Below are 17,402 nucleotides of genomic sequence, written 5' to 3' on the forward strand. Positions count from 1 at the left end.
GAGATATATTTTAAAGAGCATTCAAACCGTGTCGCACAAGATAACGGTTCTTGTTTGTGGTCCACATATGAGTAGGCTACCTGGTTTCCGGGATGTGTGTCGAATTCGTCTGTCTGCGACACAAGACGCCCATCTTGCAAGACCAAATATTTGCATTGAGTAATCCTTGCATGTTGCGGCCCATTTGAAGAATTCGGGCCTTTTGATCTGCAAGATGCTTCAGATATGCAGAGGAATCACTATATTCATTTTTGCTATATTGTCCTTCCTTACTCAAATGCTAATAATTGAACAATTTTCTCTTAAATAGTGAATTGAAATTTTAGTTGTCATTACAGACCCCCTTTGCTGCTAGTTTAGTGCATACCATTATACTATGATTATGAATGGCAGTTGAGTGGAAATGACCAATGCGATGAGGAAGTTAGTGAGTATTATCCATATGCGTCACAGTGAAGCATCTGTCCAGGGCCCTATGCAATTTGGATGAATTTGTGACATGCATTTGACCTTACTGCCCCTAAAGCTGTGTGTACACCACATGACTTTCAAAATCCTAACATTGTTGAGCCTCTCACATTAAACGATCGTCATTCCTGTCGTCATCGTCCCCAACGTAGAGGTGCGCAGACTAAACAATGTGGCACAGATGGAGGTCACACAAGATTTTTCACTTGGTCGTGAGGATTCTCGATACCACGCTGTTTTGCGAAAATAATTGTGATTTCATTTTAACGTAGTTAGAATGAGCTGTGGCTCAAATGCAGCCTCGTAAATGTTTTCAGTCAGACATTCACACCTGCCATATGTAACAGTATAACTTTACGTCCGTCCCCTCGCCCATACCCGGGCGCGAACCAGGGACCCACTGCACACATCGACAACAGTCACCCTCGAAGCATCGTTACCCATCGCTCCACAAAAGCCGCGGCCCTTGCAGAGCAAGGGGAACTACTACTTCAATGTCTCAGAGCAAGTGACGTAACCGATTGAAACGCTATTTAGTGCGCACCGCTAACTAAGCTAGCCGTTTCACATCCGTTACACATACAGAGTTGAAATACACTATATATACAGAAGTATGTGGACAGCCCTTCAAATTAGTGGATTCTACTATTTCATCCACACCTGTTGCTGACAGGTGTATAAAATCGAGCACACAGCCATGCAATCTCCTTAAACCAACATTGGGTGTAGAATGGTCTTACTGAAGAGTTCAGTGACTTTCAACATGGCACTGTCATAGGATGCCACCTTTCCAACAAGTCAGTTCATCCTGCCTAGTTAAATTAAGGTTAAATAGAGCTTCCCTGGTCAACTGTAAGTGCAGTTATTGTGAAGTGGAAATGTCTAGGAGCAACAACGGCTCAGCCGCGAAGTGGTAGGCCACACAAGCTCACAGAATGGGACCACTGAGTTCTGAAGTGAGTAAAAACCATCTGTCCTTGGTTACAACACTCACTACTGAGTTTCAAACTGCCTCTGGAAGCAGCTTCATGAAATGGGTTTCCATGGCCGAGCAGCCCAAGATCACCATGATCAATGCCAAGCTGCGGCTGGAGTGGTGTAATGCTTGCTGCTATTGGACTCCGGAAAGATGGAAACACCTTCTCTGGAGTGTTGAATCACGCTTCACTATCTGGCATTCCGACAGACAAATCTGGGATTGGAGGATGCCAGGAGAACGCTACCTGCCCCAATGCATAGTGCCAGCTGTAAAGATTAATGGAGGAAGGATAATGATCTGCGGTTGTTTTTCATGGTTCGAGCTAAGCCCCTTGGTTCCAGTGAAGGGAAATTTTGTGCTTCCAACTAGGAAAGGGGAAGGCCCTTTCCTATTTCAGCATGACAATGCCTACGTGCACAAAGCAAGGTCCATACAGAAATGGTTTGTCGAGATCAGTGTGGAAGAACTTGAATGGCCTGCACAGAGCTCTGACCTCAACCCTATCGAACACCTTTGGGATGACTGCGAGCCAGGCCTAATCACCCAACATCAGTGCCCAACCTCACTAATGCTTGTGTGGCTGAATGGAAACAAGTCCATACAGCAATGTTCGATCATCTACTGGAAAGTCTTCCCAGAAGAGTGGAGCAGCTAAGGGGCGACCAACTCCATATTAATGACCCTGATTTTGGAATGAAATGTTTGATGAGCAGGTGTCCACATACTTTTGGTCATGTAGTGTGTGTAGCCTATACATTTTGAATTCAATAACATTGCTTGTGAACTTCAGAGCTGTAACAATTTGATGCTTTGGTTAAAGGCTACAAACGCATACTAGTAGTAGTCATTGCCCATGCTCGAGAGTCTACACATTCTGGGTGATGTGTTACAACATTATCATCACATTGGCGAGCTCTCATTGGCTCTTCCTGATCGCTGTTCAAAATCTTTCGTTGCATATCTCACACTACAACAGCATTGCAGATTTTGTGCCGATAAAATCAAACATGTTTGAAAATATCCGTACTGCTCAAAGACTGGATCGGTAGCCCCTAGATTGCTCACATTCAATGAGCGTCGGTGAGAGCCGCACGCCCCGAGTAGGCAACATCGGGATTTATTCTCTGATGTCAAACTAAATCGTGGCCAAAATCATGTAGTGCATTCCCGGCTTAATGAAACTGTTGTCAGTGTGCAGCTAACAGGGTAGTTATCTCCACTGTCCCTGTCCCCATACCGGGCTCCAACTAGTGATCCTCTGATCGCAAACACTCACCCCCTTGACAACGTACCAACCAATTGAGCTAAAGAAAACGATCCAATTCGCTAGCTCCATTGGCACAATTGTAAGCTAGCTGTGGAGTGAGTTTAGGTCACATTCTTAACTCTGATAAACTAACAATTTTTTCTTAAAGCTCTACCTATCGCTCATATTTTCCAATTCCTATTCCCCGCCTTTCTATCATTCCTCGCTCCCTTCCTCCTTTGATCCGGCAGGCATCAGAGGAGAGCTCACTGCGCGCTCTGGAGAGTCTCATGACAGAGTTCTTCCACAGCTGTACAACCAACGAGCGCAAGAGAGAGATTGGTGAGTGTGGCACTGGTGGTAGTACCGTGCCAAATTTGATATGGGTGCAGAAACTTGAATATTCAAAAGTATTGTTGTGCAACCATCTGAGCAAGTCTGGCCACCCTTATGAAATTTAGCATTATATTAGGATGGACCAGAGCCATGTACTGTGGTGCACTTGATATGTGATTTTAACATTGTAATGGGTGCTGCTATGTTGGTTCAAAGTTCCATGATAATTGCATTCATTCAACATTTGGTGGCGAAATGGTGGCCAGTTTGCAGAACTTTTTATATTTATTTGCTACAGAGTGCGGATGCATTTTTAATTACAGATATATCCTCATATTTGTAAAGTAAAATAATTCAGTGCTGAGGCAAAAGGCTCGTAGTGAGGACGAAGGGCTACTACTCTGAACTGTGTTTGGTGAGCTTTCTGGCGCCCAGAGCTGCTGAGGCATCATCCAAGTGGGTGGTGCACATTGTGAAGGAGGAGAGGTCCAGTAGCTACACAACAGATCCTGCACTATCAGTCCTGCACTAGACTCATCAACTGTCGCCCTGACCATCTTCCTCTGATCATGTCATGAACTGTTTCTCTCCATCATTAGAGCATGCATGCACTCAGGTCAACCAATAGAGGCCAAGTCTAACTAGCTAAGCTTCTCATGATGATGTGTTGCTTGTTTTTTGCATTTTAACCTCTTTGACATTCTTTTGAAAAGCACTATATAAATGTTATTATATTTGTGAAAAGTTGTCATAATTACATTTTTTTATGTAAGCAATGACTTGAAGTGACTAAAAAAATATATATATATATCATGTGCTTCCTTTATTTCTGCCCTTTCTGCAGAAGAGCTGCTGAATAACTTTGCTCAGCAGATGGGAGCTTGGCGCCACTGCTTGTACTTCCTTTCCAACACTCGCAATGAGTATGTGATGATGTACAGTCTCACAGTATTTGAGGTAAGTTAATTTGGTGAATGTTATGAATAGTCGAAATCAAATCAAATGTTATTGGTCACATACACATGGTTAGCAGATGTTAGTGTGGGTGTAGCAAATTGCTTATGCTTCCAGCTCCGACAGTGCAGTAATATCTACCAAGTAATATCTAGCAATTTCACAACTAGCTAATACACCGAAATGTAAAGGGTTGTAATAAGAATATGTACATATAAATATATTGATGAGTGAAGGCCGAGCGCCATAGGCAAGATGCAATAATGGTATAAAATACAGTATATACATATGAGATGAGTAATGTAAGATATGTAGACATTATTAAAGGGGATTCTTTTTTTTAATCACTAGTGATCCATTTATTAAAGTGTCCAATGATTTCGAGTCTGTATATGTAGGCAGCATCCTCTGTGTTAGTGATGGCAGTTTAATAGTCTGATGGCCTTGAGATAGAAGCTGTTTTTCAATCGGTCCCGGCTTTGATGCACCTGTACTGACCTCACCTTTTGGATGCTAACGGGGTGATCAGGTAGTGGCTCGGGTGGTTGTTGTCCTTGATGATCATTTTGGTCTTCCTGTGACATCGGGTGGTGTAGGTGTCCTGGAGGGCAGGTAGTTTTCCCCCGTGATGCGTTGTGCAGACCTCACAACGCATCACCGTGTCCAAGAGTAATAAGAGCACAACATTACATAGCAATGGTTATTTTAATGGGGCTGCTTTCTGTTGATAAATAAACTCAAGACATTTTCAGTACTTAATGCAGATGTCACACATTGACATTTTCAGAACATGAGATCTCGTGTTAAAGAAATCTCTTTGCTCGGAGATACAGGACTTTAAACTATAATTTATTTGATACTAAACTAACATTGGCTAACAAATCAAATCAAATCTAACCTGTTGATCGTTCAATTGGTAAAGCTGTATTTAAGGCTAAGCTTGTTGTGACATGGTAGTGGTGTGAAGCTTGATTAGATCAGTGGAAGGGTGACATGCTTTGTTTCTATGGGTTTTTTCAGCTATGGGCTCCACTATTTCAGAGTAGTAGTTTCCTGGGTGATGATTGTAGCGTCATAATTAGAATTTTGTACGTTTGTTTTGAATTTGTATTCTGTTTGTTGGAACTTGTACTGTGCATGTTTTCAACATCACTTTGCTTGATGATCATATGGGTCTCATGTTTCCATGGAAATGGGTCTCTCCAAGAGGTTCTTGGATTCATGTCCTTTGTGTAGGCTCATTGGTGTTTGATGACTGTTGTTGAATACATTAACGTTGTAGTCATTAATGCAGATATATTTTTGGAACCTCCAAACAAGAACAAACAAGTTCCCTCGTGAAAAGAAACTTAACTCTAGTCTGTATTTTTATATGTGCATCAGTGCATGGCTGACTTCCTAACGTCGTTGAGTCAACTTACCTGGTAAAACAAGGGTTAAATAAAATGAGGCATATCACAAATGAGAAAAAAAATCTAAGTTTAAAACCTGTTATGGCTGCTTCCCTTTGTTCTCAATTTCCTCCTGAAGACATACCCAAATCTAACGGTCTGTAGCTCAGCCCCAGAGGCAAGGATATGCATATTCTTGGTATCATTTGAATGGAAACATTCTGAAGTTTGTGGAAATGTTAATTGAATGTAGGAGAATATACAGTGCCTTGCGAAAGTATTCGGCCCCCTTGAACTTTGCTACCTTTTGCCACATTTCAGGCTTCAAACATAAAGATATAAAACTGTATTTTTTTGTGAAGAATCAACAACAAGTGGGACACAATCATGAAGTGGAATGACATTTATTGGATATTTCAAACTTTTTTAACAAATCAAAAACTGAAAAATTGGGCGTGCAAAATTATTCAGCCCCCTTAAGTTAATACTTTGTAGCGCCCCCTTTTGCTGCGATTACAGCTGTAAGTCGCTTGGGTTATGTCTCTATCAGTTTTGCACATCGAGAGACTGAATTCACAGCCATATAAGGAGACATTGGAACACAGCGCCTTCAAAATCTGGGCCATTTCCTGTTTGAAATTTCATCTTGGTTTCGCCTGTAGCATCAGTTCTGTGGCACTCACAGATAATATCTTAGCAGTTTTGGAAACGTTGGTGTTTTCTTTCCAAAGCTGTCAATTATATGCATAGTCGAGCATCTTTTCGTGACAAAATATCTTGTTTAAAACGGGAACGTTTTTTTATCCAAAAATTAAAAGGGGGCCCCCTATTTCGAAGAAGTTAAAGGACACCCCTTGGAAGTCCTCGTCATAATATTTTTCTGCCTGTGCCATATCCCATGGCAGTCTCTTTCTGATGTAAAGCAGAGGCAAACTGAACAAGTGGCGCATTTCATGCGACACAGAACACAACGATGCCTCCATGCTGTGCCCTTTTGGCCCTGAGGCACAGTCATGCCTGCAGTAATGAACTGTGGCATATGAACACCACTGGGGGCAGAGGTAGAGCGGGCAGCTTGGCACCGGGGGCTCCCAATAGGAGTCGCTATCACTGTGAAAGAAAACATTAAAAAAATATTTGTATTGTATGAGCCAGTTATCATCAGATAAAATAAACATATGTATTGTATAGAGCAGAGAGAACAGTCACTAAGGTGAAGTGCTGTTCCATTCAACTCCGGCCATTGGTGTGTGTTATATATATATATATATATATATATATACACACACACAAACAAACCACACATTTCATTGCAAAAAAATATATATATTTTTTATATAATATATATTTCATAAATCGGCATTAGCACATACCCGCCCAGAAGTACGTCCTGTCCTTGCAGAAACAGCTCCTCAGTTCGTTTGAATCATAACACTCCAAGATTCCTCAACCAAAAAATCTGTCTCACTTTCAGTTTAGAGTTTGACTTCGCTTTACCTTATTTATTCGCCATGATATCTTCAATGAAATCGTTGAAACTACAACTTTCCGAAATACAGCTGCGCGTAAAAATTCTTACAGCAACTCCTCTGATCGTCAAGGCGAGGATGGAGTTCCCTGCGCATGCGATTACAAACAAGGAATTGTGGTCCAACCACAAACCATGTTTACCTCAGCTCATTGGCTATCTACCCAGCTAGATTTCAAGAAGATCAGTGGTCATTGGGCAGAAATATAGTCAATCAATGAAGCTTCGCTAAAATTATTGGTGCGTATAAGGTAGTCATTTATCTTTGTCTTCAAATCAGCTCACTTCGGTCAATACTCCCCGCAAAAAAAACAATGACATTTGGCTGTGTTGCAAACATCCAGAGGAATGCACTGAAACCCACCATGACTAGATAAACGATTGCTTACAGGGGGGAATCACGTCGAATGCTCCGTAAAAAATGATGGAATTCACGGCACAAACGGTTTACACAATGTTTCGATTTAGGCTATAAAAATAATTTTATCAAAGAAAACGGCACTTCATTTGATCACTGGAACCCTCAGGAAGAGAAGAGCAAGATATCAGAATGCAACTCAATAATTTTACCTTCAGATGTGAATGTGTAAAAACTGTCATGGCAGAAAATGTTTCTGTTGTTGATTGATCTTCTCAAACAAAAGCATGGGATTTGTTCTCTGTAATAGCTATTTTAAATTGGAAAACGTAGTTTGATTACCAAGATTCTAATCTTTTGAAGGGTGTAAGACACTTGCATTTTCAAGAATGTTTAATGTTACAAAGTTGTATTTTTAGTTGTCACTGAAATTTCCTCTGATGTTTGTCCCTGTACGGGGATCGCAGCCATAACAGGTTTAAACAATTTACAAATATATATTTTTCTGTTTAAATGATCAGAAAATTCATAAAATTCCATGTGAATTCACAATGCAGCTGCCAGCCACGGTTTGGGTCTTATGGTGCGTTCCTTTCAGATGGTTAAGCATTGCACCTGTACTAACATTACCCCAATTCCACCTCGCAAAGTTTGCATTTCCTTCTCGTTTAACTTCTTATAGTATTGCCTTACAGGACTTCGCTGCAGTCGCCTTTTTCCCAACTGTTAACAACAATGACGAAGTGGTGGTGAGCCGACTTCAAAAGAATTGAGTCCTCCCAGTGTCGACTCCCATTTCTAAGTGTCAAGATTCAATTCCGCTATGAATAGACTCCCAAGATTCTGTATTTTTGGACAGAGGAGACTGTTTAGTTGCCGTGCTTTCGAGAACACAAACATTCACATCTTTCATAGCTTGCTAGCAAGGGATGGAGAGAGATGGGCACAGTATAGGCAGGTTGTCTGCCTAGTGGCCGGTCTGACTTGGTCTATCGACAATCAAAAGCTGTATCTCGCAATTACTTAGCTTGCAATGTTTTCAACTTCAGCAAAGCAGGGCCCATCAATGAATAGGCTAGGATATTGAGATGAGCGAGATGCAACACTGCTCTCACACAGTCACACAAAGTATCTGTGTGTGTGCATGGGTTCACTTCACGCTCTTCACAGTATCACTAAATTGATCACTAACAGTTTGAAGCTGAGCCATTTGCTCGTTCTCTGCTGCGCAGTACAGTCATATCGGACTAAGACCATAACATGGTGTCAGAAGTGCTTCAACCTTGTCAAATGTAAGACCGAAGAGATTATTTCAAGCATAATAATGTTCCTTGAGTTTAGACTGACGAAAAGTAGCCAACTGCTCTCTCTCCTCATTGAGTAGAGCACCCCAATCGGAGCCATTGCTATGGTTACTCACCGACTCAGCTGCCATGAGCAGAATGCATGCAGAGCGAGGTGCCTGCTCACAGGGAGTCTGCGAGTGAGAGGAGCAGCTAATGGATTTACTAACAGAAGTTATTTCTGGTTTCGGACAGGGTCGGGTTTTAAATTTGGCAGAAGCAATCAGTTCTGGGTAGATTGGGTAGGGTCTGAATGTCGCGGGCATGGGTAGGGCTTAAAATGCGTGCCTGTGCAGGGCTCTACATGGTAGCCAGGGCACAAGAACAGCGGCGAAGTGCAGCCTTGCGCTCCACTCTTGGAAATTGACCCACTATGCTGTTTACTTTCTGCATGTTCGTGATATCGCAGAGTATAACTTTAGATGACACAGCTTTCCTCAGGCCTTTTATATCCTATCGTCTAGTTAGGCTGTAACACAGAAAATAATATGTTTAGTGTTAACTGCACTGTGATTTTTAAATTGTGTTAAAGATCCCAATTTTGTTTTAACATTCAAACATTCACACCTCTTATAAAAATTGTATATTATTTTATTTTTATTTTTTAAAGTTATATTATAGGGGCTAGGCTCGATACGGACTGCCGGATCATTTTCTTATTAGATGAAACAAAAATTGAGGGCTCTCCACACTTGAAGACAATTTCCATCACTAATGCTTCATGAACTTTGGTGATAGCCTTTTAATTAAGAACTTTTGGGGGGATTGGGATGAGTCTGCATCTTGTGGTCAGCCCTGAGGCCAGTGGCAATATATCTTGAAAATAAGCTGTTTTTGTTCATGATTTCCGAAGGTGTGCCGCCGTCAATATTAAACATGCCATAACACAGGATTTTCTCTTAACATTCTATGAGATGAGTATGTAGACAAAGTATGACCTGTTCAGTGTTTTCTATAAACTGTGTTATGGGTACCCAATTCTTATTAAAGTGGTTCTAGGAGAGAGCATCTGTAGATGAAGCTGTTTTTCAAGGGCACCTATGTAGGCCAGGCAGTGGTTGGTTGATGTCAATCTGTTCCTGTAACATCGGGTAGCCTGGAGGGCAGGTAGTTTGCCCCCGGTGATGTGTTGTGCATTAAAGGGATACTTTTGGATTTTGGCCATGAGGCCCTTTATCTACTTCCCCAGAGTCGGATGAACTCATTGATACCATTTTTTAAAAGAAAGTTAGATGTAGTTTCATGAGCCAATGCTGACTCTGGGGAAGTAGATAAAGGGCCTCATTGCCAAAATCCAAAAGTATCCCTTTAATATTTTTATTCTCTCTGTGATTTATAATTATGAACGTTACTAAAAGCCCAAAGATATAAGCTGTCCTCCATAACGGTTCATAAGTGTTATTAAGCTTCATAGCATGTGTCATAACTTGCCAAATATATATTATGACAATATAATTTCTTGTGTATGTGACTTTGGGTGTCTTGAAAAGCACTTAAAATGAAATGTATTATTATAATGCAATAAGTGCATATATTCATGCATTGTGACATATTGCGGTATTCTTAGTCTTTTGACACCTGATTATAACGGCTGCATAATATAGCGTCAAGAGTACTTCCATGACACATGTAAAAACTGTCAGAAAATGTGTTGGACAGATCATAATGTTGCAACATTTTAGGATTTTATGATCGTGTTACGATGCAGAACAGTAATTAATGGCTAACCCCACCCCAGGCTTCTCACAATGTACACTTTTTCCAAAAAGTTTTAAAATGATCTGTTAAAATGAGAATTTCCCTCAACCCATAGTCATTTTATAACCCTCGTTATTGTTAACACATTGATATTAGACATGTACCCAACCTAGTGGTGTGTTGCTGATGACTGGAATGAATATGCAATAGCAAGAGAAGACACCCTACACTTTGACTATCAGCTATCACATTATAGGCCTAATTATGGTTATGATCATGATAAGTTATAAGTGTTTGGCTCGTTCAAATAAAGTTATGCAAAGTGGTCGTCATAACACCTGAAAATCTACCCATTGTTGCCTTTTCAGAACCTGGTCAATAAGATGTGGCTGGGAGTAGCCTCGCAGGACAAAATGGAGATCCGTAGCTGCCTGCCCAAGCTGTTGCTGGCCCAGCACAAAGCTATGCCCTTCTTCATACGCAACAAACTCTGTAAAGTCATAGTGGATATTGGTCGCCAGGACTGGCCCATGTTCTACCATGATTTCTTCACCAACACCCTTCAGGTGAGCCCTGCTAAAATTGTGTTAAATATGTTATGTTTGCTTTGCACATAACTTTACTGTTTGGTATATTTGATTAGTGCCTCACAAATGGTTCATAGAGGTTCAACTAACTCGCCACTAGCCCTAAACCTATGTTGGCCCATGTTGACTCCAATGCTTTCCACAGTTGTCAAGTTGGCTGGATGTTCTTTGGGTGGTGGACTATTCTTGATAAACTGAGTGTGAAAAACCCAGCAGCATCATAGTTCTTTACACAAATCGGTGCGCCTTGCACCTACTACCATACCCTTTTCAAAGGCACTTAACTTTTGTCTTGACCATTCACCCTCTGAATGGCACACATACACAATCCATGTCTCAAGGCTTAAAAATCCTTCTTCAACCTGTCTCCTCCCCTTCACCTACACTGATACGAAGTAGATTTAACAAGTGACATCAATTATGGATCATAGCTTTCACCTGGATTCACCTGGTCAGTCTATGTCAAGGAAAGAGCAGGCGTTCTTAAAGTTTTGTACTCTGTGTATCCATTTGGGCCTCATGCGGTCAATTTGCAGTGTACAAATGTTTTATGTTCCGGCCCCCCGACCATCCTCTCAAGAAAAGAAACGCCCCATGGCTGAATGTAATTGTGACCACTGGAATAGGGGGAACTCTTGGTCACAATTAACAACTTCATACTTTATTTATCTAAATATTAAAATCACGATGTTTAGGCTGTCAATGGCCTTCATCAGAATGTTGCATATCAACACGTATACTCAGGCTGACTGGCTCTTGTTCAGGTAAATGAGAAATATGTGCACTCAGGCTATCCGGAAGGCCAAAGTTAGTTACTTTAAGGAGCGGTTCTCTCTCTGTGGGTCTAACCCCAAGAAGTTCTGGAAAACGGTTAAAGACCTGGAGAATAAACCCTCCTCCTCACAGCTGCCCATGTCCCTTAACGTTGATGATGTTGTTGTTACTGACAAGAAGCACATGGCTGAGCTCTTTAATCACCACTTCATTAAGTCAGGATTCCTATTTGACTCAGCCATGCCTCCTTGCCTGTCCAACATTTCCTTATCTCCCACCCCTTCTAATGCGACGAGCCCTGATGCTCCTCCCTCTTTTTCCCCCGGCTACAAAGTTTCTCCTTGCAGGCGGTCACTGAATCCGAGGTACTTGACCCAAATAAAACATCTGAGTCAGATGGTTTAGTCCCTTTAAGTTTGCTGCCTTGATCATCGCCAAGCCTATCCCTGACCTTTTTTTAACCTGCCACTCCTTTCTGGGGTTCCCATTGCTTGGAAGGCAGCCACGGTTTGTCCTTTATTTAAAGGGGGAGATCAAGCTGATCCTAACTGTTATAGACCTATTTCTATTTTGCTCTGTTTATCAAAAGTGTTGAAAAACTTGTCAATAATCAACTAACTGGCTTTCTGGATGTCTATAGTTTTCACTATGGTATGCAATCTGGTTTCTGCTCAGGTTATGGATGTGTCACTGCAACCTTAAAGTTCCTCAATGATGTTGCCATTGATTCTAAGCGATGTTGTGCTGTTCTTTTTATTGACTTGGCCAAAGCTTTTGATACGGTAGACTAATCTTATGGGACGGCAATGTAGTATTGGTGTCTCTGAGGGGTCTTTGGCCTGGTTTGCTAACTACCTCTCTCGAGTGCAGTGTATAAAGTCAGAAAATCTGCTCTCAGCCACTGCCTGTCACCAGGGGAGTACCCCAAGGCTCAATCATAGGCCCCACACTATTCTCAATTTACTTCAACAACATAGCTCAAGCAGTAGGAAGCTCTCTCATCCCTTTATATGCAGATGATAGTCGTATACTCAACTGGCCCCTCCCTGGATTTTGTGTTAAACGCTCTACAACAAAGCTTTCTTAGTGTCCAACATGCTTTCTCTGCCCTTAACCTAGTTTTGAACACCTCCAAAACAAAGGTCATGTGGTATGGTAAGAAGAATGCCCCTCACCCCACTGGTGTGATTACTACCTTGTGAGGGTTTAGAGCTTGAGGTAGTCACTTCATACAAGTACTAGGGAGTATGGCTGGACGGTATACTGTCCTTCTCTCAGCACATATCAAAGCTGCAGGCTAAAGTTAAATCTAGACTTGGTTTCCTCTATCGTAATAGCTCTTTCACCCCACCTGCCAAACTAACTCACATTCTGTTAAAGGTCCCCAAAGCACACATTCCTGGGTCACTCGTCTTTTTATTTCGCTGCAGCTAGCGACTGGAACGAGCTGCAACAAACACTTACACTTCATTAATTTGCTTGACAGGCTAAAAATTCATTTCTGGTAAACAATTAATTACCTTATTGCAATAGTTTTTGAATAAAATGGTCTAAAAATAAATCAATTTCTCAAGCAAGAATTTTGCTAGGACTGTCTGGGTGTGGTCTGAGTGAGCAGGGGAAAACTGAAAACTAGCTATGATTGGCAGAGAAGTTCAGAATAGGGCTGTTGCAGTGACCATATTACTGCCACACCAGCGATCACGAGTCATAAAGGCAGTCAAATTCCACGTGAACACTTAGTCACAGTAATTAGGCTTCTCCAAGCTCTGATGCTGATGGTCATTAGCAGCCTACCAAACTTGCTAACTGCCTGGTACTCAGCACTCTTGTCCATTTAATCACTCTGGGATCAATGCAATTGAAAGTCTAATTTCTATAAGCTATGCAATTGCGGGAGAAAAACAGTGATGGCCTCTATTAAAAATAGGAGGACCCCATCAGCTTTCTATAGGCTCGGCCTACTATATTTATTTATTTATTTATTCATCAACTTTCCTAATATTAAACACTCTGCTTGTCTTTACTACAGGAGTATAGCCTACCTGCCTGGAATGAAAATGAACCACGAGAAAAGCGTTCTCTATTCGCTGTTTAAGTGCATACACGACATGTATTTTTTCCCCGCTGCCCCTGATTCGAGACAGGTGCATGATAATGGTCCATTCTAAATCCACCCAAAATTCTCACATATGTTATTTTGTATATTTAAACACTATATTAAATCAAGAATAGTCTAATGGGTGACAATATTACCACTTGTGAATGATGCCCAGCATAAGGTAAGAAACAATGTTTGTTTGTTTTTTGCTTTTTTGAATCCTAGTCGAAAAACAGATTGAGTCACGGGTGTACTTCCGGCGCCGACTGAGATGGCCGCCTCGCTCGCGTTCCTAGGAAACTATGCAGTTTTTTTTTTTTTTTTACGTGTTATTTCTTACATTAGTACCCCAGGTCATCTTAGGTTTCATTACATACAGTCGAGAAGAACTACTGAATATAAGATCAGCATCAACTCACCATCAGTACGACCAAGAATATGTTTTCCCCGACGCGGATCCTGTGTTCTGCCTTACAAACAGGACAACGGAATGGATCGCATGCAGCGACCCAAGGAAACGACTCAGAAAAAGAGGGAAACGAGGCGGTGTTCTGGTCAGACTCCGAAAAAGGGCACATCGCGCACCACTCCCCAGCATTCTTCTTGCCAATGTCCAGTCTCTTGACAACAAGGTTGACGAAATCCGAGCAAGGGTGGCATTCCAGAGGGACATCAGAGACTGCAACGTTCTCTGCTTCACGGAAACATGGCTTACTGGGAAGACGCTATCCAGGGCGGTGCAGCCAACGGGTTTCTCCACGCATCGCGCCGACAGAAACATACATCTCTCTGGTAAGAAGAGTGGCGGGGGCGTATGCCTCATGACTAAACGGGACATGGTGTGATGAAGGAAACATACAGGAACTCAAATCCTTCTGTTCCCCTGATTTAGAATTCCTCACAATCAAATGTAGACCGCATTATCTTCCAAGAGAATTCTCTTCGATTATAATCACAGCCGTATATATCCCCCCCAAGCAGACACATCGATGGCTCTGAACGAACTTTATTTATTTAACTCTTTGCAAACTGGAAACCATTTATCCGGAGGCTGCATTCATTGTAGCTGGGGATTTTAACAAAGCTAATCTGAAAACAAGACTCCCTAAATTTTATCAGCATATCGATTGCGCAACCAGGGGTGGTAAAACCTTGGATCATTGTTACTCTAACTTCCGCGACGCATATAAGGCCCTGCCCCGCCCCCCTTTCGGGAAAGCTGACCACGACTCCATTTTGCTGATCCCTGCCTACAGGCAGAAGCTAAAACAAGAGGCTCCCACGCTGAGGTCTGTCCAACGCTGGTCAGACCAAGCTGACTCTACACTCCAAGACTGCTTCCATCACGTGGACTGGGACATGTTTCGTATTGCGTCAGATGGAAATATTGACGAATACGCTGATTCGGTGTGCGAGTTCATTAGAACGTGCGTCGAAGATGTCGTTCCCATAGCAACGATAAAAACATTCCCAAACCAGAAACCGTGGATTGATGGCAGCATTCGCGTGAAACTGAAAGCGCGAACCACTGCTTTTAATCAGGGCAAGGTGTCTGGTAACATGTCCGAATATAAACAATGCAGCTATTCCTCCGCAAGGCTATTAAACAAGCTAAGCGTCAGTACAGAGACAAAGTGGAATCTCAATTCAATGGCTCAGACACAAGAGGCATGTGGCAGGGTCTACAGTCAATCACGGACTACAAGAAGAAACCCAGCCCAGTCACGGACCAGGATGTCTTGCTCCCAGGCAGACTAAATAACTTTTTGCCCGCTTTGAGGACAATACAGTGCCACTGACACGGCCTGCAACGAAAACATGCAGCCTCTCCTTCACTGCAGCCGAGGTGAGTAAGACATTTAAACGTGTTAACCCTCGCAAGGCTGCAGGCCCAGACGGCATCCCCAGCCGCGCCCTCAGAGCATGCGCAGACCAGCTGGCCGGTTTGTTTACGGACATATTCAATCAATCCCTATACCAGTCTGCTGTTCCCACATGCTTCAAGAGGGCCACCATTGTTCCTGTTCCCAAGAAAGCTAAGGTAACTGAGCTAAACGACTACCGCCCCGTAGCACTCACTTCCGTCATCATGAAGTGCTTTGAGAGACTAGTCAAGGACCATATCACCTCCACCCTACCTGGCACCCTCGACCCACTCCAATTTGCCACACTACACACTGCCCTAACCCACCTGGACAAGAGGAATACCTATGTGAGAATGCTGTTCATCGACTACAGCTCGGCATTCAACACCATAGTACCCTCCAAGCTCGTCATCAAGCTCGAGACCCTGGGTCTCGACCCCGCCCTGTGCAACTGGGTACTGGACTTCCTGACGGGCCGCTCCCAGGTGGTGAGGGTAGGCAACATCTCCTCCCCGCTGATCCTCAACACGGGGGCCCCACAAGGGTGCGTTCTGAGCCCTCTCCTGTACTCCCTGTTCACCCACGACTGCGTGGCCACGCACGCCTCCAACTCAAATAATCAAGTTTGCGGACGACACAACAGTGGTAGGCTTGATTACCTACAACGACGAGACGGCCTACAGGGAGGAGGTGAGGGCCCTCGGAGTGTGGTGTCAGGAAAATAACCTCACACTCAACGTCAACAAAACTAAGGAGATGATTGTGGACTTCAGGAAACAGCAGAGGGAACACCCCCTATCCACATCGATGGAACAGTAGTGGAGAGGGTAGCAAGTTTTAAGTTCCTTGGCATACACATCACAGACAAACTGAATTGGTCCACTCACACTGACAGCGTCATGAAGAAGGCGCAGCAGCGCCTCTTCAACCTCAGGAGGCTGAAGAAATTCGGCTTGTCACCAAAAGCACTCACAAACTTCTACAGATGCACAATCGAGAGCATCCTGGCGGGCTGTATCACCGCCTGGTACGGCAACTGCTCCGCCCTCAACCGTAAGGCTCTCCAGAGGGTAGTGAGGACTGCACAACGCATCACCGGGGGCAAACTACCTGCCCTCCAGGACACCTACACCACCCGATGTTACAGGAAGGCCATAAAGATCATCAAGGACATCAACCACCCGAACCACTGCCTGTTCACCCCGCTATCATCCAGAAGGCGAGGTCAGTACAGGTGCATCAAAGCTGGGACCGAGAGACTGAAAAACAGCTTCTATCTCAAGGCCATCAGACTGTTAAACAGCCACCACTAACATTGAGTGGCCGCTGCCAACACACTCACACTGACACTGACTCAACTCCAGCCACTTTAATAATGGGAATTGATGGGAATGATGTAAATATATCACTAGCCACTTTAAACAATGCTACCTTATATAATGTTACTTACCCTACATTATTCATCTCATATGCATACGTATATACTGTACTCTACATCATCGACTGCATCCTTATGTAATACATGTATCACTAGCCACTTTAACTATGCCACTTTGTTTACTTTGTCTACACACTCATCTCATATGTATATACTGTACTCGATACCATCTACTGTATGCTGCTCTGTACCATCACTCATTCATATATCCTTATGTACATATTCCTTATCCCCTTACACTGTGTATAAGACAGTAGTTTTGGAATTGTTAGTTAGATTACTTGTTGGTTATCACTGCATTGTCGGAACTAGAAGCACAAGCATTTCGCTACACTC

The 17,402-nt window shown here is 42.8% G+C and overlaps 1 protein-coding gene across 1 annotated transcript in view; it reads left to right on the forward strand.

Moving 5' to 3' along the window:
• The window catches only part of xpo6 (exportin 6), a 67,747-nt gene that overhangs the window by 902 nt on the left and 49,443 nt on the right, over window positions 1-17,402 (forward strand). The window contains exons 2-4 of the mRNA XM_035770571.2: window positions 2,945-3,035; window positions 3,874-3,986; window positions 10,670-10,867. Of these exons, the coding sequence (XP_035626464.1) occupies window positions 2,945-3,035; window positions 3,874-3,986; window positions 10,670-10,867 (402 nt within the window). The remainder of the gene's footprint in view (window positions 1-2,944; window positions 3,036-3,873; window positions 3,987-10,669; window positions 10,868-17,402) is intronic.

This window comes from Oncorhynchus keta, chromosome 5 (genome assembly GCF_023373465.1).
Source record: "Oncorhynchus keta strain PuntledgeMale-10-30-2019 chromosome 5, Oket_V2, whole genome shotgun sequence".
Lineage (NCBI taxonomy): Eukaryota > Metazoa > Chordata > Actinopteri > Salmoniformes > Salmonidae > Oncorhynchus > Oncorhynchus keta.